Source organism: Acromyrmex echinatior, chromosome 16 (genome assembly GCF_024713525.1).
Source record: "Acromyrmex echinatior isolate Ae372 chromosome 16, ASM2471352v2, whole genome shotgun sequence".
In the NCBI taxonomy this organism is placed as follows: domain Eukaryota; kingdom Metazoa; phylum Arthropoda; class Insecta; order Hymenoptera; family Formicidae; genus Acromyrmex; species Acromyrmex echinatior.
In genome coordinates this window covers 5238624-5264445 of record NC_141867.1, presented here as the reverse complement: position 1 = coordinate 5264445, position 25822 = coordinate 5238624, and the positions used below count along the sequence as shown (strand labels likewise).

Here is a 25822-nt window from a genome sequence, read left to right as displayed (position 1 = left end):
GAGATAGAAAAATTGAAGAGAAATATGGAAAAGACGAAAAAATTCAACTATAAAGAACAAGCTTTACTATATATACGCAGGATGTATTTGTGTAATTGTTTTACTGCATGAAGTTGCACCTAATGCGTATTTTTTCTAAATATAAAACCGAAAGCTTCGATGCTTTTTAATATTAAAATTAGAAAGAGAAAAAGAAAGTAATTTCCTATAAAAAAAAACTTAAAATCCAATAATCATAATATACGAATATCTAGAGGCACGATACGTTCGATCACCAGAAGCCAACTTCAAGTGGGACTGACGCCGCGTGACGTCACGTGCGGAGCTAGTCACACTTCACTTCGTTCCCGTTCCGTTCCCCGCGTCCCGCTGTCGTCGTCGTCGTCGTCGTCGCGCGGCCGTAGCGCTCTCGCGGCAGTCGCGGTCGTCTGCGATGAGTTTAGTTTTGAAAACAAAGGGCCGCACGCCGTATATCGTGGTGCGTCGTCACACGGCTTGCGCTTAAAGAAAAGCGGAAGCGCCGCCGCGCGAGTGCGGCGCAAGACGGCGGACGAGGATTAAAACGCCGTGCGTTGTGGGACAAGTCGTACTACGATTTCAACGGTCCTTCCGTCCCTCATTCGTTTCAGCTGTTTATTCGTACGTCCGTCCGTCATTCTCATTCTCTCCTATGTGCTTCTACCTATAAAGATATTTATCCTGTTTATCTCTTTTCTCTCTCTATCTCTCTCTCCCGGCCGTTCTCGAAACTCCCTGTGACACTCTCCCTTCGTGTTATCCCTTCGTGTTGAAAACGTAATCAACACAAAAAAATGGACGCACTTCGGGAGCAGGTGATGATCAATCAGTTTGTGTTGGCCGCGGGCTGTGCCAGGGAGCAGGCGAAGCAATTGCTGCAGGCAGCACATTGGCAGTTTGAGGTGAGGAAAAAATTACAAGATGAACCATTTGGACTGAGAATGTAATGAAGGGGAGGGGAAAGGGGAGAGGGCGGGGAAAGGAAATGAGCCCCGAGAATATGTCCCTCCTTCCCCGCTCTGTGACGTGGTGTATATCGCACACGCACGTATTACGCTCGTAAGTACGCGAGACAGTATATCCTCGTCTCGCGGACACTGCTACGTAAACAAAGCGACGAAAATGGCCGCCATCGCCGCCGCTTTAACGCCGCGTGATCCCTACAACAAGGAACGCGCCGATCCGCGAATCGACGTTCGTTCTTCATCGGGGCCGTCGACGAAAGCGCGAAGGCCACGCCGCTGTCTCGTCCGCTTCATTCATAAAAATTGCGCGAGCCGATATGCCTGCTAATGCGGCACAACACTCGCAACACGCAGCCCGATGTTAGATCCGCAGGAATAATAAGAAAAACGTAAATGTCATAGATTTGGCTTTTATTCTTGCACCAGGTAATGTCCGCTTTCTACCTCTGCAGATTAACTTTAATCTCTAGTTATCTTACGTTTTGTTTCTTTTTAGTATTCTAAGAATTAAAAGAGGATGAAGAGTAAATTAAATTAAATCTACATTGATAGAAGTGCTAGGTTCTACTAATGTGAGATTAACTTTAATCTTGATTTAACTTACTATTTGTCTTTTTCTAGCTCTTTAAATAATTCATAGAATTAGAAAAAGATAAATAATAAGTTAATTAATATTACATTGGAAGTAGACGGCTGTACTAGAACTTGGAAGGTTTCTCTGTTCTTGGTCTTTTGATTTATCTTTTGTCTTTTTTTTTCATACTGGAGAGAAAAGGAGAAAGGATGAACTCTGCAAGAAGTTGAGCTAAAAAACCTTTCCTAGCTCTCATTAAATTGCAAAGTGAAGCCTGAGACAATTAAAAAGTCCACGCAATATAGGAACAGGAAATAACAGATTCAATCTATTTAGAATTATATTCTGGTCTACATGTTTCCTGATAGAAATTTGTTATTCCCTGTTGTCTGTACCTTTCAATTGTGCCTGAGGCTTCACTTTCAGTATAGAATATGAGTTCATCTATAAAAAAACAGACATGCTTTTGTTAGTCTCGCGCTCGTCGTAAATGTGCAACATCGTGGAATAGCAACCGTAAATAATAGGATCTGCAGAAGCGGTCTTGCCGATGCTGACGAGAATGTTGCGGCACTCCGCACGTTGTATCGCTTTCATTTCACTTTCGCATCCGGCTTGCGCACAGTTGTTGTACAACCTGCGTTTGTTTTCATTTTGCAGATCTGTGTGACAATCGTCATCGTTGCGCAACAGGATTTTGTCGCCGCTATTGATTCATCAACAATCCTTTCTCCATGTAGGGTGTCGTATCGATTGCAGCGCTATATTATGCCATGATTAGATCATAAATTGTTGTGAAAGTATTGTGCAATATTATTGTTCTAAAGTCGCACATTCCGAGAGCGATTACGGCACTCTTTGGATTACGTCATTTTTCGCGCACGACATACGCAAGATCTTATCCCAATTGACGGACATAGGATGACGGGAAAAGGATCGATAATTGCTATTTGCGGCAAGTCACGTGGTATACCGGTGTTTACACTCGCCTTCTGCAATCCTGTCGAACTGAAATTACACAATCCTGTGCGTTAAAAGCAGGAACTGGAATAGACTATAAATTTTCGGCGAATTCAGGGGCCCGATGCCCGGCGGGCACGCAAACGTGACTCATCTACGTAATTTTCCGCAGACGTCACATCGTCGTTGACATAAAATCCCATTTCTCCATGTCTATATAGAGAAAAGGTTTCTTTAAATTAAATAAATTTATGCATTGGAATAATCCAACTAAATGGATGTTTAAATTAAGAATGTGATTACTTTCAGTAAAACTAAATTTTTTTGGCTAAACAAAATATGCTTCATTTAAAATTAAATTTATTTCAATGAAACGAATGTAAATAGAATTCTTTGAGTTCAGACAAATCTTTTTCTCTATGCGTATACACACGCCGCGCGCGCGCGCGCACACGCACACACACACACACACACACACACACACACACACACACACACACACACACACACACACACACACACACACACACACACACACATACATACATACATACATACATACATACATACATACATACATACATACATACATACATACATACATACATACATACATATATATATAGAAATAGGAAAATTTGTATTAAAAACATTTCACGTATTCCAAAAAAACCACTTAAATTTTTATTTAATTTAATACAAGAAAAATATTAAAAAGTAAAATGAATGTTACATAGTAATTAAAAAGTAACATAAATTTATATTTAAAAAAATGTAAACACTGACACAATTTATAAGTAGACTATGCAAGCGTATTTTTAAAGTAAAATTAATATATGTAAAATTAATACATATTTTATTCATTCATCTCAGAATGTTTTTTAAAAGGTAAATTATATTGTATAAGATAAGAATGGATATAATATGTAAATTCTTAGAATGAATAAAATGTGTTAATTTAACATATAAATGTTAAATTTATTGAAATATATTAATTTAATATTATAAATGCTAATTTTAATGAAGAAATATTACTTACAAATTGTGTTAATGTTATGTTTTTTGTTAATTTTTTACATAATATCTATTCAACATCCAATATTCACTTTGTATTAAATTAACATTTAAATTTGTAATTCACGTAAAATTTAAGTGAATTGTTAGAGATACGTAAAATGTGTTAAATTTAATATAAATTTTCCGATTATGTATGTACGTAATATTCTTTTCCTTAGCAATAAATCCGTTAGAAAAAGATTGATTGTTTATTGCTGAAAAGGAAACCTTTCGCTAATTTCGATTTGTGATAGGACTGCTAAAAATAGACATGAATTCTTGTTAGATGTGCTTTCATATGCATTTAGGAATTGAAATAATTTTTCGAAACTATCTGATTTCGATGGAATGTTATCGTGTAATGTATAAAAAAACGTTTTAAACAAAAGATTTTAAACAAAGTGCAGCATTTTATCTCTTCGTAATTGGATATTTCATATTTAGATTTTTCAAAAATGTTATATTTTGTCAATCTCATCTTCATTTTCAGGTAATTATATAATATATTAGGATAAAAATGAGTCATTACAAAATCAATTATATAATAAAAATGTTTATATATTACTGAGAAAGAAGAATGAATAAATGAGAAATTTTTTAGAAGAATAGATATGCTATAATTAATCGCTTGCATTATTTACTCATCAGAGTAAATAATGCAAGAGATTTCAGGATAAACCATGTAATCCTTATGCGCTTGCATCACGTAATTCATTTTTAAACACACGTCGATAGAATAAAAAAAGGAAGGAGGAAAAGAGAAAGAGAACGAAAAGGAGGGAGAAAGATTATATTGCGACACGCGCTAGCGTGCTAATGCATCATTGTGATTAGAGTTAGCTCGAGGAATCTTTCTGTGTCTTTGACCACAACGTAAACAATGTGGCAATATGTATTTATATACGCCTCATCTCGTCTCGTCTCGTCTTGGCACATACATCAATTCGGTGCAATGTACATGGTGTCCCATTATTATATCGCATTCAATCTTAATCGTTGAAAGGAAAGATTAGCTTATCAGAATCTGTCGTTTTCTAATTCTGTAAAATTACTATCATGAAATGTTGGTGAGTTTTATTAGCTTTATTGAGTCTGAGCATTAAAGTACACGATTTTGCTGAAGTATCTACAAATTTAGCTAGATACAAATTGAAAGTAACTTTAGATCAAAATAATTACGAATCTCAACCATGAATAATACCGCAAAAATTTTAACATTTTAATTTTTTGTGTTAATTTAATTAACACAAATATGTTAGAAAGTAGCATATAATATTATGTAAAAAATTAACATGAAAAACATAATGTTGACACAATTCGTAAACAATCATCTTTATTATAATTAACATTTACAATATATTAAATTAACATGCTTTAATAAATTTAACATTTATAATGTGAAAATAATTTTATTTATTAGGTGTTGGAATTAATTCGTAGCGTTTTACAAGTGATGGGAAGTACTTTCATTAATGTATTTTTTAATGCTCATGTGAAATAAATAACATTCTTTCATTAAAAACGCTACGAATTAATTCCAACACCTAATATTTATCTGAGAATTTACGTTATAAAAAACATTATTTTATGTAATTTGTTCACTCAAACTTAAATAGTTATTATTATAATTTGTTTACTCAAAAATAGTTATTATTGTTAGAAATGTTAAATATTAATTTAATACAAAATATTCAAATAATTACATTCTGTTAAGTTAACTCTCGGATATATTAAAAATTCAACACAAAATTACAATATAGACTTCAGTGGACCGCTTCTAACACAAATACGAAATACTTTTTACTATATACTTCAGCATAACCACCTTTTCCACGGACTGGAAGAATATTTGTTTGATATTTCTTGTTTTTATAATAATGTTGTGATATAAACTTGTTAGCAATTATATTGATTTCAGTCCATGCAACGACAGGCGTAAAACGGTCGCAAGGTATAGATAGTATAGATAATAACGCGAATGTATAGTGAATTCTCTCTGCTCGAGAACTTTCTCCGTTCGAATGGTGCGGAGTATTAAAGCGGAATCATGCAATCCGAAGTCGTGGTCGAATTTCGTATTTATTTCTTATTAAAACTTTTTATATCCTCGCCTTTTTATTTAAATAAATAAATCAATTAGATAAATAAAAGAAAAATATATATCTATATGAATTATAATTATTTAAATATAATGTTAAAAAAGCTGCTTATACACACTAAAAAAAATTATATTAATTGACAACTTTTGAACAAATATCAGACATTCAAATAAATATTGAACGCACGTTACATTATTATCATTGGGGTAGTGAATTTTATATAATCGCGATGTAATTACGCCGATAATTGTAGTCGTTAATTAAATATTTATCGCGTGATTATGCAACTCGTTGAATTAACGCCGTATTCTCTGAAACAAGTTAATCCCTAATTTTATTTATTCAGTAAAACTTGTTTTTTTTTTTTCAATTTACTTTGTTCCAAATCTCTTTCTCGTTAAATTTTGCAAATAAATACGTCAAATTAATTGTTCTTTTTTCGCTGTCTTTTTTTCTCGGTATTTCCCTGAAGAGAATATTTTTGTTTTGTATTTATGAGACTGTTAATAAATACTGAAAAAACCAGACGAAAACAAACACATACGACGAATCTACTACCTATGCACATTTATTCCTTTCGCTGCAACGCTGTTCTGACCGAAATATGAAACGCGTTCCTTGCCGCGCTGGCCTATTACATTCTTATGCTAATATCCTCAATGTATCCGAGAGTATCGAGTATCACCGGCGCTTTAATTAAACGCCGGTGGTTGAATGTCATGGTATATTGCGTAACGCGTTCGCCTTGTAATAAGCGTTAAACTCATTGCGCACCGTTTCGATCACAGTGCTGCTCTAATAAAATTACATTTATATAATTGTGTTTAATTATTATTCGGTTATTATATCATCACAAGTTATAAAATAGTCGCCTAGGTGTCGAGAAGCGGAGCTGTTTATAAATAATTATTGATACATTAATAACTACTGATAATTCACGAACCGTTAAAACTACCATCATGTTACAACGGTTATCAGCAATTATCGGATATCTTTATCGGTAGTTCCTGGGAAGTGCAAACGTATGGATATCCGACGCGCAAGGATCGGATATCGATACTATAAAGCATCGGACGATACTGACGAAGTTGCTTGCAAAATGACCGAAAGATTGCGACGGATACTTTAATGACATCTGGCAGAGTTATTCAGTCCGATTACGTCGTCCTCTCGCTGTTCCTAATCATAGAGACGATCCCTTGCACTCGATTAAGATTCATGCGCCTAGAGACGCAAAAGCAGTCAATTGAAACTGTATTTCAACATATTTTACTATCCCAAGAATAAAAGATTGAAAATTAGAAAAAGAAAAAACTGTCTTTAACAATTAAGCTTCATTGTAAATGGATAATTGATCTGTTTCTTTATTTTATTATAAACCTTAAAAATAAAAGAGAGATGTCTGTCATATCTATTTCTTTCCAATACTTTGGATATCTATTGTGTGAAACAAATTTTTAATTTTTTTCACGATCGTATGGGCATAAAAATAGAATTAAGAGGCCCAGATAATAAATCGAATTAATTTTAAAAATGCTATAATTTCGCGACCTGAAAATTTAAGCGACAAGTATTTGAGAAATCAGGGATTTTCTTCTTAAGTTTAAATAGACGTTCTAATATTAGTATTAGAAGCAATAATGCGTAAATTTTTTTATGTATTATTTCCACGCAATATTTAATGAAGCGTGTTTTTCTAACGATCGTGCATTTTCTCTTGCAGACCGCTCTCAGTATTTTCTTCCAAGAGGCGGCGATACCCTCCTGCGCGCAAGGAGCCGGCACCCACTTCGGCCAAGTAAGTCTTTTGTAGCCAAGTAAATCATTCACTTCTAACGCGACCGACGAGAAAAGCATGTAAAAGGAAGCCACGTAAATCAGTGCACTCTGCTCAATCAATGAGTATTTCTGTATCGACTGTATCGACTGTATTCTCAGTTTCTCGTTTCATACATTAAGATATACTTATAGACAAATTTTGCGCTAAAGCTTGGACTCGTAGTAGAAACGACTTTATGATATGAAATCAAGTAAAATATGATATCGTGTCATGCAAACATAAGCATAATTGACGTCATGTTATAATTTATATGTTTATTTTTTGTAATATATTTTGTATCAATTTAAAGAGAAAAAACATTGCGCGTATATAGTATTATGGCTATATCAATATTAGTATTATATTAATGAGCATAAATGTCAATTTCTTACATACGTAATGAACTGCCATTAAATTTGTACCATACACACTGTTAGAAATGTTCTTAAATTTTATTAAGTTGTATTTTTTTAAGTTACACAATTTGAATTTAATTTCATGACATTACATTAAATTTAATGTATTTATAACTAAAAAGCATATTTGTGCACATGTACATAAAATTTAATGTATTATATTTTTCATGAAAATTTATGAAATTTAATATACTTTTCATAAAATTTTATTAAAAATACATTAAATTTCATAAATCTAATGTACACGTTCATTTTATTTAAGTAACTACTGTAACTTAATTTTCAATTAAATCATTCATTACTTTTAATTTCGTTCATAACCACGAGCTTCATTTACATGTAAAGGAAGTTCGTGGTTACATTTCTAACAGTGTATGTTTCTCGAATTTCCACATATATTAATGATATTGCTATAATTATATATTATTACATTTTTATGATTCACATTAAATCACATTAATAAAAAACATTTATACAATGCAAGAACAATTAAAATTCATTGACATAATATTCTATAACATAAAGTACTACTCATTTGGATCTGAGAGATTCTGCAAATTCTTTGATTTTGTATTATATAATTCGTTATATCGTTAGTGAATGCGTCAACGTGACCGGCATTGAAACTTCTTTACATATATAACACTGTTGACCTTGAAACTACAAATACCTAAGAATACTAAAGATGTGAAATTTTTATCGAGTCTTTGATTCTCTTTTTATTGATATTTTAAATTAATATTGTTAAATTAAATTATAAATTAATTGCAACAACATTTAAAATCCACTCCGAGGCTCTCCAATGTAGATTAACTTAATCTTGCTTTAACTTACTTTTTATTTTTTTCTAAGTATTAAAAAGAGATAAAGAGTAAACTGAAATTGAAGTTTATTTACATTAATAAAAATGGTCATGAACCATTCAAATTTTACGAAATGTTTCAGAGATCAGTTATTTATTCAAAAATTATTCTACATATACATATTACATCATTACATATATTATATATATTACATCAAGAAATGCTCATCTTTGATGAAAAGTTACTCTGTTTGTTTATTCACTCTCCGGTTTTTGGGATTTGATTATAGCGAATAGACTTACAATCCCAGCGATCGCGTTTCCTCTTTGGCCTGCGTAATGTGATATAACAGAGTCGCATTAAAGTGTCGAATCCAGTCAGCGAGTCGCGTAGGCCGATGGCTGATGTGTTCCCGTCTTATTGATTATTCAAAAGTAGGTTCAGCGAGCGCAAGAGATCACCATGCGGGGAACAGTGCGGACCCCGGAATAATACAGCCAGGCGGCCAATTCACGAATCTTCTCGTTCTCATCCTTCGCGTCGCGTTAATGTGCAGACACACAGGCAGGAAAATCGATTCCAGCGCGTGTCTGACCTTCACGAGGTTGACTATCATCCCTTCCGCGACCATTTACACTGCTCTTTGATTAATTGCCCGTTCTTGCGAGCTTCTTTATCCCTTGTAATTTCGTAGTTGTGCAAAATGATCGTACAGCTATGACGAACTCAGTTTGTTCTATTTCTATTTCGCTGGTCTTTTTTTTCCGCAACCGAAAAGACACGGCTTATGATGCCCTTGGTCTAGATAGATAGACTCTGATACGTTGCTTGACTTTTAGACGTATAATCCGATAGATATATTATAATTTATTCGTAACCCGATCAGATTTGCGTCAACTGCCATTTACTCTTTACTTTTCTGCGAGATCCAATATCCTACATACAATGTTAATTCACACAGAATAATACATACTACTGTACGCAAATAATAATTACTTTGTTTCAAATTTTTCAAAAATTCGTATAATCTATCGCAAACATCAAATTTATTTAAAATAAATTCTGAATTCTAGTAAGTTTAATACTTTATTCAAGACTATTAAATTGAAATGAATTCCATTTGCTTATTATTATATAAAGTCGCTTCTTTGAATTCAATTTGAATCACTTTTCCTAATTGAAAGCTGATTTAGAATAATTTCAACTTGTATCATTTTTCTTGTAGAACTGTGATATAATATTTTGTTTTATAGAAATCCAAATATAAATAACTCTTCGTGATTTTTAAGATATAAATAGTTAGACGTGATCAATTAAATTAATTGGAATAAAAGTTTTAGATGATTTAAAAATAAATATCTGACTGGCAGGTCTGAGAGATCCAATTTATAGTTCTAGGGTTGATGCAATAATGCAATAACAATGAGAGTAATGGTGCAATAATGTTCTATCTGGAAATTACTTAAACGATCATAATTGACAGATCAGTAAATTCAGTCGAGTAAGCAGTTGCATTAAGAAAACCGGTTGCGAAGGCCGGTAAATGTCAAGACCAGCTTTTTCAATTAGCTCTGATATCTAATGAGAGCGAAGGTGATGTTCTAAAGACAAAAGACTAAAGAGAACTATTGGCGACTAGCAGTAGTAAGTGTTACTATTCTCGGTCGACGACGGCACATTCCGATCAGTCGTGTGCCAAATCTGGTTCACAGGGCTAGATGTGTACCGTGACTACATTGCTTCACTTTCATTTCACGCATCTGTCCCACAATCGGTCACGTTATCTTCGTTTGATGTAATTTACATGCTGTTTTATCTATCCAAGGACAAAAATATTCTACCTAGTTATGCGCAGTATATGCTGCGCATGTTATTTTAAAGATGTTTTATGACTGTACAGTATCAGCTAAAAGTATTAATCAATCAGCTAAAAAAGCTGATATTAATTAATATCATTCAAAAAATTTTGATATTTTAATTTTCTGATAATATTATTCTGATAATACATAAATAGTGAGATTTAATCATAAAAGTTTACGAGATAATTTATATTTTATTCTGACACAAAATATGAAATATTTTATAGATAATTTAATTAGAATATTTAATTTTAGATAATTTTATTTAAATACTTTTATGCACCGAACAATAAAATGAATTAGCTGACTTAAAAAAAATATATATATTGCGTTTATAAGTAATCCATTACATTTGCTTTAAAATTATTTTTAAAATTAGTTTAAATCTAGTGAACTAAAGTTAAAATTTAAAAAACCTTATAAATATTAGGTGTTGGAATTAATTCGTAGCGTTTTTAATGAAAGAATGTTATTTATTTCACATGAGCATTAAAAAATACATTAATGAAAGTACTTCCCATCACTTGTAAAACGCTACGAATTAATTCCAACACCTAATATATAAACGTTTACGTAAAAATTTTAAATGCGAAAAGTCCGAATGTTTTTTTTAATATGATAAAAAATATCAAATTTATTAAAAAACATTCTTTTCATTTTCTTGTCAAATAATCATTAAATTGTACAAAAAAGTTGTAGTATTTTCTTAGTGAAAAGTAAAATTAAAAGTATTTAGAGATTAAAAAGTATAAGCAAAACGAATAGAGTAGCTCACACTTCTAAATAATTCTTTATAGTATTCTATTGTTTAAATTTAAGTATAATTGAGGTCAATGAAATGTTCAATCACTTAACTGGGATAATCTTATCGAGAACAATTATGTAGTTCATTCATGAAACACATTTGAAAATACAAAAGCAACAAAGTTCACTTTGTGAGAGAATATCGTCAATGGCGGTTATTTAATAGCTGCTTATCGATGGCGAATTATCGCAGCTAGTCGTTGCTATGCTAATACACATGTCTCTGTATTGTTTGGTCACTGTATCTGTGTACATACCTGACCGTCATCACATACAGAAGCCGAAGGTTCAACAACCTTATTAGCTAATGGTCTTTCATGTCTGATTTCTTGTTTAATCTAGCCCTTTCAGTGGAAAATACACATGTCTGCTAGACATCAATTTCTATTTTTTTATCAGTTTTAAGTAAACGTTCTACTATGTTTTTGAGATATTATTGAGAATTATAAAAACTAGAGCGAAACTCTATATAAATTATTATTTTAACAGAAAAAACTGTTTAAAAACTTCCTATTTTTTTAAGAAATTTAAATAATCGGAAATTTTTAAGAAATTTTTATACAAATGATCCTTTCGAAGATTTTATTTCCATTTTGTGAATATAAAAATGCTAATTAAAGACATATTTTTTCACATAAATCTTGTTTGAGATTTTAGATTTTTATGCATTTTATAAATAAAAAAATTTAATTTTTCTTTATTTCCTATAAAATAAAAATTAAAGAAAGAAATATTCGGTGTTATTAAAAGATTAAAGACATTTTATCATCGACGATTTTAAACATTTCTAAAGAGAGACAATCAATACAGCACAGAAGCTTGCAGCTATATTATTACAACTTTTACATTGTTACAATTGTTTGAATGTTGCAAAATTGCTGGAATGATCTGTGCTATATGGACAATTGTTTTTGAATTTTCAGATAACACCATGCAACACGCCAGCCACTCCGCCGAATTTCCCGGATGCGTTGCTGGCGTTTTCCAAAATGTCTGCAGGTGAAAAAACTCCATCGGGTAAGTTATTAATTATAGTAATTATAACCTTATGCTAATAATTAAAAATGCCATATAAACTGTCTTGTAAACCTATTTTACGTGAACTGTAATTGCGTAAAAATTCAGTACAGAATTCATTTTATAATTTATACGTGCATGCATGGTTAGTGAGCGTTATATATATTCCAACATATGTGTGTAATCCAATTTTTCAAATGTTTTTCATTTTATACGCTGCATAAAATTATAGATAAAAATATTATGATATAATTAGTTCAACAAAACTTTACACTGGCTTGTTATCGGTTAAACCAATTACGTAACGTGACATTTTTTGTTTATTTTGATAATACCTCTTCCGAAAATGTCATCGGTAAAATGCGAGGATAAATATATCACTTGTTTGCTACAACAACATTATTAAAAAATTGTTATTTTAGTTGCTTCCAGAAAAAAAAACAGAAACAAAACATTTTAAGATATTTTTATCCTCTATAATCTACTCTATAATCAATTATCACATAAATACATTTCAAAAATAACATTACGAAATTTTAATGAATCAAAACATTGAAACTCTTTCTGGAAAGCTTTGTTTTTTTTTTAATTGTGTCGTTGTTACATAAATAAACGATATGAGCGATATTAATGTTTATGTAATTAAAAAAGCGTCATATCAATTTTCATGCGATCGTAAAGTATTTTACGGTAGTCAAGAGTCGTTTTATTAAACGTGCTGCAGGTATGTCTCCGAGCCAGAATGGATTTCAGGCGAATTCGACACCGATGGCGGGCATTGTGCAGCATCATACTGCCGGTGGCCGGTGTAGTGCATCCGGCAACACAACACAGCAACAGACGCAACCTCAACAAACGCAATTCGGCTTGGGCGAGCCACAAAGATAAAAATGACTGTGCTAATTGGCGATGCGCAAGTACGAAACGTCACGTAGATACGCGCGATAACGTTTCCGGAGAACAAAATATTGCGCTCTAAGCATGAAACGAAAAAGAGAGAGGGAAGTGAAAAATGTGTATACGGAAAAAAGGAAACTCTATGTTTTCTGAGAAAATGCATCCTTCCCGGAAGAGAATGAAGGACATTCTCGAACATCGCAGCGACTATACGGAAGATATCTTCTGCAGATCAGAACTGGAATTATTGAATCGTTACGTTATTCACGCACAATAAGCGAAGCGTGCATTGTGTTACGTGCGAATAAGTCTGAGTGTTAATTTCCCCGACGATGCCCGAATGTGACACGTATTTCGATGACTAGATTTCCTTCTCGGCTTCCTTGAGAGATCTAGCGTAGAACGGTACGTTGAGTCCTCTATATCTGTATATAGCGGCACAAAAAACGCGAGAGAGGGAGAAGGGACGAAAATCATATCAAAAAGCCTTCTTTTTTCTTTGACCCGTCGGGACCATCTCATAGGTCCAAAACGGTCGAGGACATCGACAACTTGGAATGGACGCACTATGAGAACGGCTCCTTCACTCCAATCTGACTTCCTTGTCTCCTTAGACGCTGTAAACACGCGACTGTTTCTCAAATTCACTGTACATCACCGTTAGACTAGGCTGGATTTCCACTATCACTTCCACACCACAGTACAAAAGAGTTGAGAAGTACAGTTTCCTCGATTACTTGAAAACTTTCTCTTTATCACACATTTTCGCGGAAGATATGACGGGAGATTGTACGTATCTTTAATGTAGATGGACCGACATCGTTACTATACGATGACTCGGCAGACATTTATTTAACCGTGGAATTCGAGTGTTTTATTACGATTCTTTCGCTGTTCTCTTAAAATAGTGATGCTTGCGGTACGCGTTATTTGGGTGACGCGTCCCGTTTCCATATACATAAGCGATATTTCGATGGTATAAATATACGAGGCTAAATATAATAAACAAAGTTCTAACGTGTAAAAATTTGTAAAAAGAGTATCTCGAGTTATGTAACGTTTGTTTTACATAATAAATAACTATGTAAAAAGTAAGTAAAATAAAAAAAAAGGAAGAGATCTCGCGAGTGATAAAAGTATAATAGTTCGAAGGATTGATTCAAGAATTAATGTAACCCGGTGAATATGAGCAGTGAGGAATTCTTGATTCGATTATTTCGGCTATTCGCGAATGTACTAGAGATTAATCGCCTGGGTTTACGCAGCACTAGACTTCACGATGTTCACAAAAGAATGCTCTTGTATGGCAGCTGGCAATACGATTCTGATATCATAGTATATCAATATCCGAATATATGGAACTCTGTATCTTTCATTATATTTCTCATAACATACATGGACAATTATTATAGATACATACTTGTTTTCATTAAGGTTCTATTTATTCGATGTAGCAGCAAATTTAGTTCTTCACAGCTTTTTAGAAACTTGTTTCTAGTTTGAGGCTCCCGTTCCTTCGTTGCAACCTTGTTGAATTAGAACATCCGAAGTGAGAAATCATATACATCTTTTTCTTGTGCTATACATTCAAATGAATTAGTTGTTTCGTTTATCGGATATTGTAAATTGATAAAATATATCGAAAATTTCTTATTATTTTGCATTAATGTCTTTTAAATGTAGTATTAATGTTTTTTCAAACGAAAATGGACATTATAACATTTTATTTGAAATGTGCAGAGAGAGAGAGAGAGAGAGAGAGAGAGAGAGAGAGAGAGAGAGTTAATTTTTTAATAACTCTGAAAAGATTCTTTATATATTTTTTATATATTTTATCAATCAATATCAAACATATAGAAAAAACTAATCTCTTTCAATGTACAATGTGAAAAAAATATTCGTATTTCTTGCTACTGATGTTGTAATATGGCTGTAGTGTGGAAATAGGATCTTTAACCTTCAACTAACAGAGAATTCTTTATTCTTTGTCTCTCGATATATCTGACAACAAAATGTCTTTACGGATGCAATACAGTGTATTCGATCTTTTTATTTGTAGTCATAATAGCCTCGATCATAATACAAATTTATAGTCCAAGCTTAATTTGATAATTTAACTTTCATGCAATAGTATCCAGGCGTCGTATAACTTTGTTAACGGATTTATGTAAATAATAGCAGATATTTAGTCGTAAGAAAAAAAGGTACTTTGTGAAGTACGAGATATTTTTCTCAATAAGGTACACGCTTTAATATCTTCCTTAGTTTGTGTACTGTCTAGGCTGTATGATAGTATAAAACTATCGACGAAGAATGAGAAAGAATGTTTTACTATGTTGAAATTATGATTATTGTTTATTTGACTATTACAAAGAGACAGATAATGGTCATGTACATAATTTTGAAAAATTAAATAAAATATTGATAATTATGCTTTTTCTTCTCTTTTACTTAATTGTTAATCTTGCGATCTAGTTGCAATGATATCTTTGTACTTTAGAAGTTTGAGAACAAACAGCCGCTTTTATAATTATAAAACTTTTATGACTATTATACATTTGCTTAATGCATACGATATAGGATATATATACATAATCTCTTACGAACAGCCATTAATTTCCATACGAGAAATATTGATTTATATTGATTTATAACACAGCAATTAATAAGTTACTTAAAAACAACTGGTAACTCGATATCGCTTTCTATCGATATTTTTCGATGTTATCGCGGTATAAAATATATAAATACGACGAAAATACAACAGGCGCGTATTTTTGCCAATGCGCATAAAAAATTTACATCGATTGTGTAATTATCGTGTGTAAAATTGCATTCGTATTTAAAATTTCTGAAAATTATTATGGTCTATTGTGATGGTATCTCAACACTTCTACCTAGACCTGACCATCTATCTGGTACTGGCAGGAAGTAGCGATGCATCGCAGCTATAAATCTGTCGCGGTATTCCTGCGGCGATATTATGGTCGGCAATTTACCTTGACCACCCAATATACCGGATTTTTTCACCATCGTCTCCAGTTTTTTATCCCACGTGAATGTTCTTATATAATCTGTATAAATGCGAAAGATAACAAGTATAAAATCGTTAGTCGACAAAAAGGCGATAATATACGCAGTCATTCTCACCTATTATACCGAGCACGAGTTCGTCGGAGCTTGGTTCCAAACCTACTAATAATGAATAATCCATTACGGAATTGTCAGCTAAGAATTTTGTGTCCTGCTCGATGGCTCGATTTAATACTGCTTTGGAATGCGATCGAATATACAGAGGAGAGTCACAGCTCACTGAAATGCGAATCTTAATTAATTTTACGAATTTATACGAAAAGAACGGTTTTACTAAAATATCTAAAAATTTAACTAGATAGAGATCTGCAGATAATTTTATGAACAAAATTATTTTCAGATCTATATCTAGCTAAATTTTTAATTGAGTAAAATGATTCTTTCTCATATACTCGTATTTGTAAACAAAAGTTGGAAAGAATACATACTGTTCAACAAATTCTCGTCCAACAAAACCAATTCACCTTCGTGGCATGTATTGTCAGGATTCGCCAGCCGATTCCGCACAGATCCTTTCAAATCGAATTTGTCAGTAATGATTCGATTATAAAAGAGATTCTCCATTACTAACACACTAGTACGAAGCGCCGCGTTGGTTGTGTTGTTCTTAAACGACACTCTGTACACACCAACTATTTTGCCCAGCAACGTCGGTTGTTTGGTTTGCTGACACCTTTCCATGTAGGCAAAATAATTGGGTGCGAAATCGAGGAAGATTTGCATATCGAGCCGAGACATTTCCTTTATGATGAATCTATCATCTGCAAAAGAAAATATGTCTAGTGTGCTATAATCAAAATGATTAAAAATTAAAAACCGTCAAAGATTCGTTTATTTTTTTTATTTTATAGCAGATTACAGTGAATATACGTAATTAAACATGTTTAGTTTATCTTCAATATCATTTTGATGTTAAAGATAAACTATTGGATTGGATTAAATTTATCACACTGTCCCTTTTTTTCATCTTAGAATTAATAAATTATATGTTAAATAATCAAAGCATACATAAACAACATACCTCTGCTCTTACAGAAAGCACTGCCGCTCTTTCCGCCTCTGGCTGCCCACTGCACGGTTCGACTTAGACTCCTCGTGAAGCCATCCTCACCACAGGGTAAAACGTTCTCTCTGAGCGCAGCAAACTGCGCGGCAAAGTATATCCTGCAGAAGAAATTGGTTGTGGCATCATTAAATTGTACTTCAATGTAATTCTGCTGCTTGGTCGCTTTCTTGTCGTCGTCAACGTCAGGACCGACTACGGTACCGCCGCTCGTTTCTGCATTTGACATATTCTTGTCAGATTCAATAGGACTGCTGGCTGAGTTGGGACTGTTGCCTCGAAAGAAGGACAGCACAGACGGCCGCTTGAATTCATTTGATTGCGCCAGGTCGAGGGAGCTGTCCTTACCTTCGGGAAACTTGCGTTTGCTCAACGGACTAGGGTTCGATTCTGGTCCCTTCGTTGAACGTAAGAGCTCCTGCAACGTGTGCTTGTAGTCATGTGAGTCCAAAGCATACGCAATTATAGACGAAAGCTCGGATTCATAGACTACTATAGGTACCACGGACCTGTAAAAAAAAAGTGACCTTTTATATGTATACAAAATATGCATAATTATTGTACGTAACTATTTTATTTATATATAATATATATACATATATATATATATATATATATATATCTGAAACTGTTAAAATTAAATTTTCTTAACGACAATACTCTCACAATCGATTTAATCAAGTAAAAATTAAGCAAAGAGTAAATCTTTTGTAATTAAAAAAAATGTCATCTTTTATTTCATTCACTTAATGATGTAACTTAAACATGTAACTTTTGAAAATATTTTCTGAGAATTTTCTGATTTCCTAGATATTTTCATTTAAATTTCATTTCAAATGCAAAATAATAGCATTTTTAGATATCATTTTTAGAGTTGAAAGGAATTTTCATTTGAGAATTTCTTTTTTCTTCTACTCTGACAATTTTATTATTATATACTATTTCTGTTGTAGTTTAAAATTTTGATTCGAAATTGGAATTTGTCATTACTGCACTATAAATACTACAAGATTTGAGATTACGAATCAACATACCCAAGAGGCAGCAGGTAATGTTCTAAAGACCCCAAAGGATTCGAAATTGTATGATTCACAGAAACAGACGGCAGCAATTGTGACAAAATCGTCTTCTTCTTCTTCTTTTTATCATGCATGTCATCGGAAGACAGTGGTAGAACGTCAGAATGTGATCTCTGATGCATTTTCGGTGAGCCCTGAACAGTGACGATGTCTTCGGGATTATTAGCGGATTCTGGTGGCTCATTGTCAGAATTCTCGATCACTTCGGATGCTTGGAAATCACTTTGTGCCGCTGCGATCGCGTCGACAGCATTGTAATCGGCCGACATAGGGCTCAAGTCTTCGATTTGTGACTCCGATGCGGTGTCTTCAGTTATGTATCCGTCGGTTTCGACTATACTGTTACTGCCGACTGTCATGGATCGTTCGGTGAATCGACGTGGCCGTTCGTCCTTTTTTTTGGCTGATATCTCCGACAATTTGCTATTCCACGTGAACACAGCCTCCGCAATGAGCCGTTTAAGTATTACAATGCCATCCTCGATCCTGAACATCAGCCCTTGCACCTGTTTCTCGGAAGTTTTACCTTCTAACTTTTTATTCTCTAGTGTTGGTGACGTTAGCTTCAATTGAATCTCTTCAATCTTATTCTTAAAGTATTGCTGATCTTTAGCTAGTTGTTGTTTGGCGAGGTTCAAGCCTTCCAGGTCCGTCTGCAAACTCGTCAGCTTTTCTCGTATCGCTGAGAAAACTTCATCGCCTTTCAATGTCACGATCTTCATCTCTTCAATCACATTGGCGTGTTGCTTCGGATCATAGGTGATGTTAATCAATGGCGGTGGCAGCGAGATCTCCCACTGCGAAATCTTGGTAAATTTGAAAACAGCCAGCATATTCCTGCGTGTGAAATACTGGTAGTGATCATGATGTAAGGAATGCTGACACGCGTCCATACCGCGTTTCGTGTAGACACCACCGTAGAAACATAGCTCAAGATATTTAGCAAATGATAAGCACCAAGTATCGCCCGACATTGGTATCACCGGTGACACGCTCTTACACTTGATGCACTTGCTCCACATCAAGATTTGATCAGTGTCTTCCTGCACGAACGGCTCGCAGCTCATCTCGCTGAGGGTGATATGCACGCAACCGCCGTCGTGCGCGAAGCGCCTAACATGTTGAGCAATTTGTGCGCGACAATTCTGTGCCGGACATTTATATTCCGTCGTCAGGCAATAACGCTCCAGGAAGCGGCCGAGCGCGATGTCGTTCTGACCGTACATAGTCATGTTTACGATCCAGGGATTCACGCAGAACGCCGGGTTGTCATTGCCGGTGTGCGAGAAACTGCAAAACAGCACGGACAAGCGTTGATGGCTGTTGGGATCCAAACAATCCGGCCAGGAAGGCATCTGTTGCTCGTTGCTCTCGAACGCTGGCGATTGCTGCATCCTATCTAGCAGTACGTTATGCGTCGGATAAAGTCTGTTACCGCACGCACGGAAGTTTGCTAGAAGACTCTGCACCTCGCGATTATCAACGTCCGTGGTAAGACGAGCCTGGACGAACGGATGCTGCGATTTCAACTTGATGTTTACACACTCGCGATTGTCGATCTGCTCGCTCACAGTCACGCTGTTCGTCCTGATCTCCTTGACTTTGTCTAAAAATTGTTCCGAATAATAGATCTCTCGCGGAAAAAAGCTCCTCAGTATGCAATTCCTTCCGAGTTCGGTCTCCAAATAGGGTATTGAAAATTTTAAATACGGTGATACGCTCAAAACGGTGTCCTGGAGCGCTTTCTTGAATTTGTTGAACAGTGGAAAATCGGCGACACTTAAGCGTTGACCGCTCGGACTCGTACGATTAAACACATCTTCATCATCCTCGTTTAAATATTGATGCAATGGATCGCTCCGATCGCTTATGGACTCCCCGTAGATACGTTTCTCTTCCGAGGATATCTTTTCTTTCAATTTCGCCTTGTCGACGAGATCGTCGGTTTTTTGTTCAATAGATGTCTCCTTGCTTGCGAACAATTCCGCGGAATTATTACATATTTCTGTGATATTGGAATCAAAACCCGTATCTATCAACAAATTTTTGGATTTATCGTCATTATGTGGAACCATACTGTTCTCGCAAGACACTGGCACGGTATCTTTTGAATCATGTAGAGATGGTTTTAATTTCTTTTTAAACAATTTTAAGGTGTCATAAGGATCGGAATCTTCCGATAACATCGACGAAACTTCTCTTAAAGAATTCGTACTTAAAATATTTTCGGAGTCATTTTCATTCTTAGGCGTATTTGAATTATTTGTCTGGATATTCTGTATTTTTTGATCACTGTAAGGAATATTTTCGTGATTTTGATTTATCTTTGACAGTTTCTTCATTTCGATCACGTGTGTCTGTTCATCGATAACGCAGGTTTCGAGTTTCTCGGTCTTCTCGTCACTCGAGGAATCCTTCTGAGAAGTTTCATCCAGAAACGAATTGTCCTTAGGTGACGGTGGTTTAGCGAATTCATCCATGAGAAATGACTTTTCAAGACGCCACGAGTAAGCCGCGAAGATCATCATTGATGTGACGTTTTTCACCTTCTTTAATTCGAGCTGTGATCCGCCTCGCAATACAATTGTCGCACCTAAATGCGGATTTGCACAGCCTTCGAAATACATCAGTGTCTTGACACCTCCTGAGAGAGATAGAAGGAGAGAATATTAAAGTTTCATAAAATGTTATAAAATATGTATTTTAGATATCGCTTCTTTGCTCTAAAAGTGAAACAGCTCAATTAAACTTTCAGTTTGTGTTACGTTTCAAATAAGGGAGCGATATTATAATTTATACTTACTTCGCTCATCTGGAAAATTTCTTAAATAAAATTTCTTGCACGTGCCAAGCATATATCTTGCGCTTATGTGCGCGTCTATAGTGTTTACAATACTAGCACCCGTGCATCGCGCGACTCTCTTTAGCACACTAAGCTTTACATTTAGCACTAATGTCACGCCACATTCTCTTAATCTATCCTGAGCTAATCTGGCTACGGATCGATGTACTAATACTACATCCGGACCCAGAGCGGTGATTCTCGCCACTGTGTGCCCGAGATACTCATTTTCCTAGGAATTTGTTTAAGAAATTAAAATATTATAAAGTTATTTTTAATAATAATACAAGTATCATACACAAGATTGATCGAGTGAAGATAATAAAAGATTGCAATATACCTGCATCATTACAGGCTCCAAGCTTATCAATTTGCCTTCTACACGTTGATACATTAGTCCGCATTGTAACAATAAGATTTTCGGATGAGCGATCATAGCGTTCATACCGCGATGAGCAATATTCTTACTACAAATTATACCAGACACGATCTCGCAGTCATCTCTGCTATCACCGAGGCATTTCTTGAACTGCACATATTGTCGAATATCTAGATTATCTGCGTCATGATTCAGATCCGGTCTAACATGATCGATTATCTGGTGCGCGATAGACAAAATCGTATTCGACCATGTTTGCGACAAACCTTCCTTGCTAAGAAGTTGCTTAATAAGAGAATCTTCATGCGCTTTGTACGCAGACCTATGAGCAAATATGTCGTTTATTTTTCTACTTTACTATTGTCACTGCTAAATACTGAAAAAAGACTTACGTTAAACATTCGTACGCGCTTAATTCGCCAAAAGCTGTCCTCAAATTAGTTGCTCTGTGCCAACTGTTTTTTTCCTTAAACTCGTGTACTTGAAGCGTATCACTTAAAAGATCGTCACATATTTTGAGATTGCAGTCGTGCGATTTAAGATTAATTTCCTTCTGTTCGATTATTCCATCGCTACTGTCGACAGAAATCGCGGTTAAATCTTCCGAGGTTGGTCTTTTTAATGTGACGGTGGATGCTTCTAGATTTAAATCCAGATAAAAGCTCGAACTGGACGACGGCAAACGACCGAAGGTTTGCGAGTGCGAGCTCATCGGCTTAGTCTCGCTCTCAGAATCTATAAGTAATCAAATATCGTTAAGCAATTGTTCGTTTCATTGTTGATAATGTTAATTTGTCGTATTACCCGTAGCCGAATCGTGTTGAGGAATAGTTTTTACCCAGGCTGGCTCTTGCGCATCGCAAGTCGTTCGCTTTTCTGTTAACAAGTCTATATTTTGCAAGGAAGATAACGGTACCGGTCTAAATACGGTCGCCGAATCGCTGAATACATAATCAGCGACAACTGATTCGATAAAACCCGCTTCTAGTAATGCCTGACCTATCGCAGTCGCCTGCACACTAAAAAAAAGCGCGTCACAATCTTAATTTGAATTAGCACGATTAAAACAATTAACAATCTAGTACTGTTCAGATCAAGTATGTACCGGGTTGCCGCTTTATTCTGAGCTATCATCCAATTCACCAATTCATTCGCCAGAAAACAATTGTGATAACTTTTCAGTCGAATTCTATGTGTTTGCAATTGAATGGCTTGACTGGAGCGAAATAATTCCTCCCAGATCATTCTTAAAGAAGCTGAATTTTGTAATACAAGAGAACGTTCCTGTGAAGTTAAATAGCTACCGCTCGACCTACAATAAAAATAAACTCAAGTGTATAAGAAACAAGTGTACATAACTACATAGATAAGATATACGTACACTTTAAAAATATAAGTGTGGATTTATCAAATATAGGTGCGATTTATATCAGTGAGAATTATATAAACATTGCATGGTGTTTTAGTTTAAATTCACACCTATATTTTTTAGTGTAGATTGATTAACATACCGTTCAGTTGCATAGTTCTCTTCCATGTATCCCACACTTGGCTTTCGACATATCGATGTTTCGTCGCCCATTGTTTCATTAGCATGTTTTCGTGCTAATAGCGGTGAATCATTTCCATACTTTACTTGAAGATCCTCCTGCAGAGCTTTCAAATCCGCCGACAAATCACTCCTCATATCCGATGATTGCAAGTACGAAAGAACTACTTTACAGCAATATGTACAAACTCTAAGATCTCCTGAAAAATATAAAAAGATACAAATAACATAGAGAATACGTACGCGTATGTATTTATAAAAATATACAAGAACTGCATCTAATAATAATAAAACCTAATATTTGCTGGTTGTAGTTATATATAGTTTGTTTTTTATATATATTCTTAAATTAGACTGTAATTTCCTTCTCGCTTTCATTAAATTTCACATATGTATCTATATTTTACATATAAAGTACAGAAAGTATATATTAGTTCAGCTACAAAAAGCAAACCTATAGATATTCAATTTTCATTGCACTTATATAGTATAAATAATAAAAATGTCTCATATTTTCAATTAACGTTAAAAAATATTTCTGATTTTGAATACAACCATCAATTTTCAATGTTGAACTCAAAGCAAAAATCGTAAGGCATTATTAGCTATTGAGTAACGTTAATTTATTTGTAATACCAGTGCATCCCATAATTTTCCCTGGTATTTGATCAGAGCAACACTTGGAACAGAAGATTTGTCCACACACGCGACAATGATGTCTTCGTCGAAACGTCGTAAATCTTTCGCCACACTCATAACACTGTTTACTCACACTATCAGGCATCCAGTAACTTCTTAATTGAGAATCCTTATATGAACGTAAATTCTGTGTTACAAATAATTATTATAATAAAAACTCTTTATATTATTATAATATAAAGAAATAAAATAAAACGCATTCATTCATCATAAAAAATATCTTTGAAACTTACGTTACTTTTTAATGCTACAATATTACTGATGCGTTTCAGAACGTTTGGTAAGCTACGGCCTTCGTTAGTATCCAATGGGAAATTTATTATACTAGTACTATCGTCATCTGGAGTTTGCTCGGTGCTCTCAGACTGCTTCCAGGATTCTGAATCGGAAGAGCTGCGCTCGTCATTGTTAGAAGACACCGTGGAATCATTAACATTATCTAAATGTAAATCACAATAATTAGAAATTATTCACTCCTTACATAAAAGATTTTTTTTTTAAATAAAGAACTGCAATATCTTTTTTTTATTATAACAACATATATTTAATATTTAATGAATATAATAATAACATAATAACATATTGATAACTACATACAGGATGACACTGGAATAAGTCTCACTTCAGTGTATTTTGCCTTCTTCTTAAAAAAGGAAATAAAAATCAAAATATAAATCTAGGCTGCGTTCAGCAGTTTTGTAACTGTTGTTAGATTCTTTTAATTAAAATGGTTGTTGCTTTCAATTCCTTGGATATCTAAATGTATAATAATCAATCATATTAAAAAATCTTTCAACAGTTGTGCAAAGCTGCTTTTTCTGCTGAATGCAGCCTAGATTTATATTTTATAGGTTCGAAACTCTTCTTTTCTGAGATGTAAACATATTGCGTCAAAATTTTTGACGAATAGCTATAACACAAAGAATTACGAGCACTATCACTTTTCTTCTGTTAGAAGTAAAGAATATGGTAAAGTATATCATTTTGATATTGAAGACAAAATATATCATATTAAATCAGTTTAAAAACAAACAATAAACGAACTATATTTAATCACTTCAACTTCCCAAACAACACGCATTGTTCAGAAGATCTCTTTATAATGTTTTTAGATGTCTTATAGATATTATATCCAAAAGACGTCTTCATGATGTTTTTATAACATCTTTTAAACATACATATTATCTCATCTGAGTTATTACATCGATATATGCCAGTTCAGAAAACTTATTGATAAATAACAAACCTAATGTCATCAGGTTTGTTATTCTATATATTGAATGAACAGATGTTCAGTTGACATATAGACAAACTCAAGAAGATACCATAGAAGCTTTGCGTCTCAATTTAAGAGACTTTTCCTCATAGAGAATGTCCTACTAGAAGTACATTTTTCATCATAAACAAAAAGTGTTTATATCTTTGAAAGGAAGAGTTTCAGGACCTATGTTTGTATGACCTTTTTTCATCCTTAGGAAGAGTAGTATGCATTATCAACCACCTATTTAAGTATCACCTTATTTATAAAATAATAATAATTGTAATAAATAATAAAGATTTATGCTCAGAATACTAACTCCTGGTGAAGCTGAAGAACTTGGAGAAGAGTGAAGCTACTACGGGTTGGCTCTCTTCGGGGCTCAACGGAGCGAACTCCGTGAGTTTCGACGGTGAATTCATGTTTTTGTTCATTCTCGCCGATACTACCTTCTCATAGACATTTTGAAATCAAATGATGCCACGATATTCTTCCGAACATTTTCACTCGCTGATCCTGCAGGATCTGCCGATTCTGTCAAACAGAGTAACAGATGCACAGTGGTCGAGCGGT

General features: G+C 34.1%; 2 protein-coding genes and 1 long non-coding RNA gene across 4 annotated transcripts; 1 reads left to right on the top strand and 2 right to left on the bottom strand.

Annotated features, from left to right (window-relative positions):
• LOC105152150 (UBA-like domain-containing protein 2) lies at positions 1 to 15718 on the top strand. The gene is made up of 4 exons (XM_011066254.2): positions 1 to 920; positions 7396 to 7470; positions 12297 to 12390; positions 13115 to 15718. Exons 1-4 carry the CDS (start codon positions 813 to 815, stop codon positions 13276 to 13278), a joined length of 441 nt encoding a protein of 146 aa, XP_011064556.1. The 5' UTR covers positions 1 to 812; the 3' UTR covers positions 13279 to 15718.
• On the bottom strand, positions 8835 to 12290 carry LOC147907083 (uncharacterized). The gene is made up of 2 exons (XR_015547743.1): positions 11124 to 12290; positions 8835 to 10985 (listed from the first exon to the last, which is right to left on the bottom strand). It is a non-coding gene; the product is annotated as an uncharacterized LOC147907083 (long non-coding RNA).
• Positions 15614 to 25693, bottom strand: fab1 (1-phosphatidylinositol 3-phosphate 5-kinase fab1). 2 transcript variants are annotated; one of them, XM_087414552.1, is made up of 14 exons: positions 25569 to 25693; positions 24225 to 24430; positions 23929 to 24118; positions 23255 to 23492; positions 22849 to 23055; positions 22548 to 22762; positions 22136 to 22478; positions 21705 to 22065; positions 21326 to 21596; positions 18478 to 21166; positions 17402 to 17952; positions 16809 to 17141; positions 16438 to 16599; positions 15614 to 16361 (listed from the first exon to the last, which is right to left on the bottom strand). In XM_087414552.1, the coding sequence occupies exons 1-14, from the start codon at positions 25681 to 25683 to the stop codon at positions 16156 to 16158; spliced, it is 6087 nt and encodes a 2028-aa protein (XP_087270678.1). In that variant the 5' UTR covers positions 25684 to 25693; the 3' UTR covers positions 15614 to 16155. The 2 variants fall into 2 exon arrangements, with proteins under 2 accessions (XP_087270678.1, XP_011064558.2); XM_011066256.2 differs by having other exon boundaries at positions 23929 to 24100.
• Positions 25694 to 25822: the final 129 nt, after the last annotated feature.

What these genes read in the sequence shown, in the direction of transcription:
- LOC105152150 (XM_011066254.2), top strand. Translation starts at nt 813, where the DNA reads ATGGACGCACTTCGGGAGCAGGTGATGATCAATCAGTTTGTGTTGGCC. An exon ending in CAGCACATTGGCAGTTTGAG is followed by an intron (nt 921 to 7,395) that starts GTGAGGAAAAAA and finishes TTTCTCTTGCAG; the next exon opens with ACCGCTCTCAGTATTTTCTT. An exon ending in AGGTGAAAAAACTCCATCGG is followed by an intron (nt 12,391 to 13,114) that starts GTAAGTTATTAA and finishes AACGTGCTGCAG; the next exon opens with GTATGTCTCCGAGCCAGAAT.
- fab1 (XM_087414552.1), bottom strand. Translation starts at nt 25,683, where the DNA reads ATGAACAAAAACATGAATTCACCGTCGAAACTCACGGAGTTCGCTCCG. An exon ending in GAAAATTATGGGATGCACTG is followed by an intron (nt 23,493 to 23,928) that starts GTATTACAAATA and finishes TATATTTTTCAG; the next exon opens with GAGATCTTAGAGTTTGTACA. An exon ending in GGACGAGAATTTGTTGAACA is followed by an intron (nt 16,600 to 16,808) that starts GTATGTATTCTT and finishes TTCGCATTTCAG; the next exon opens with TGAGCTGTGACTCTCCTCTG.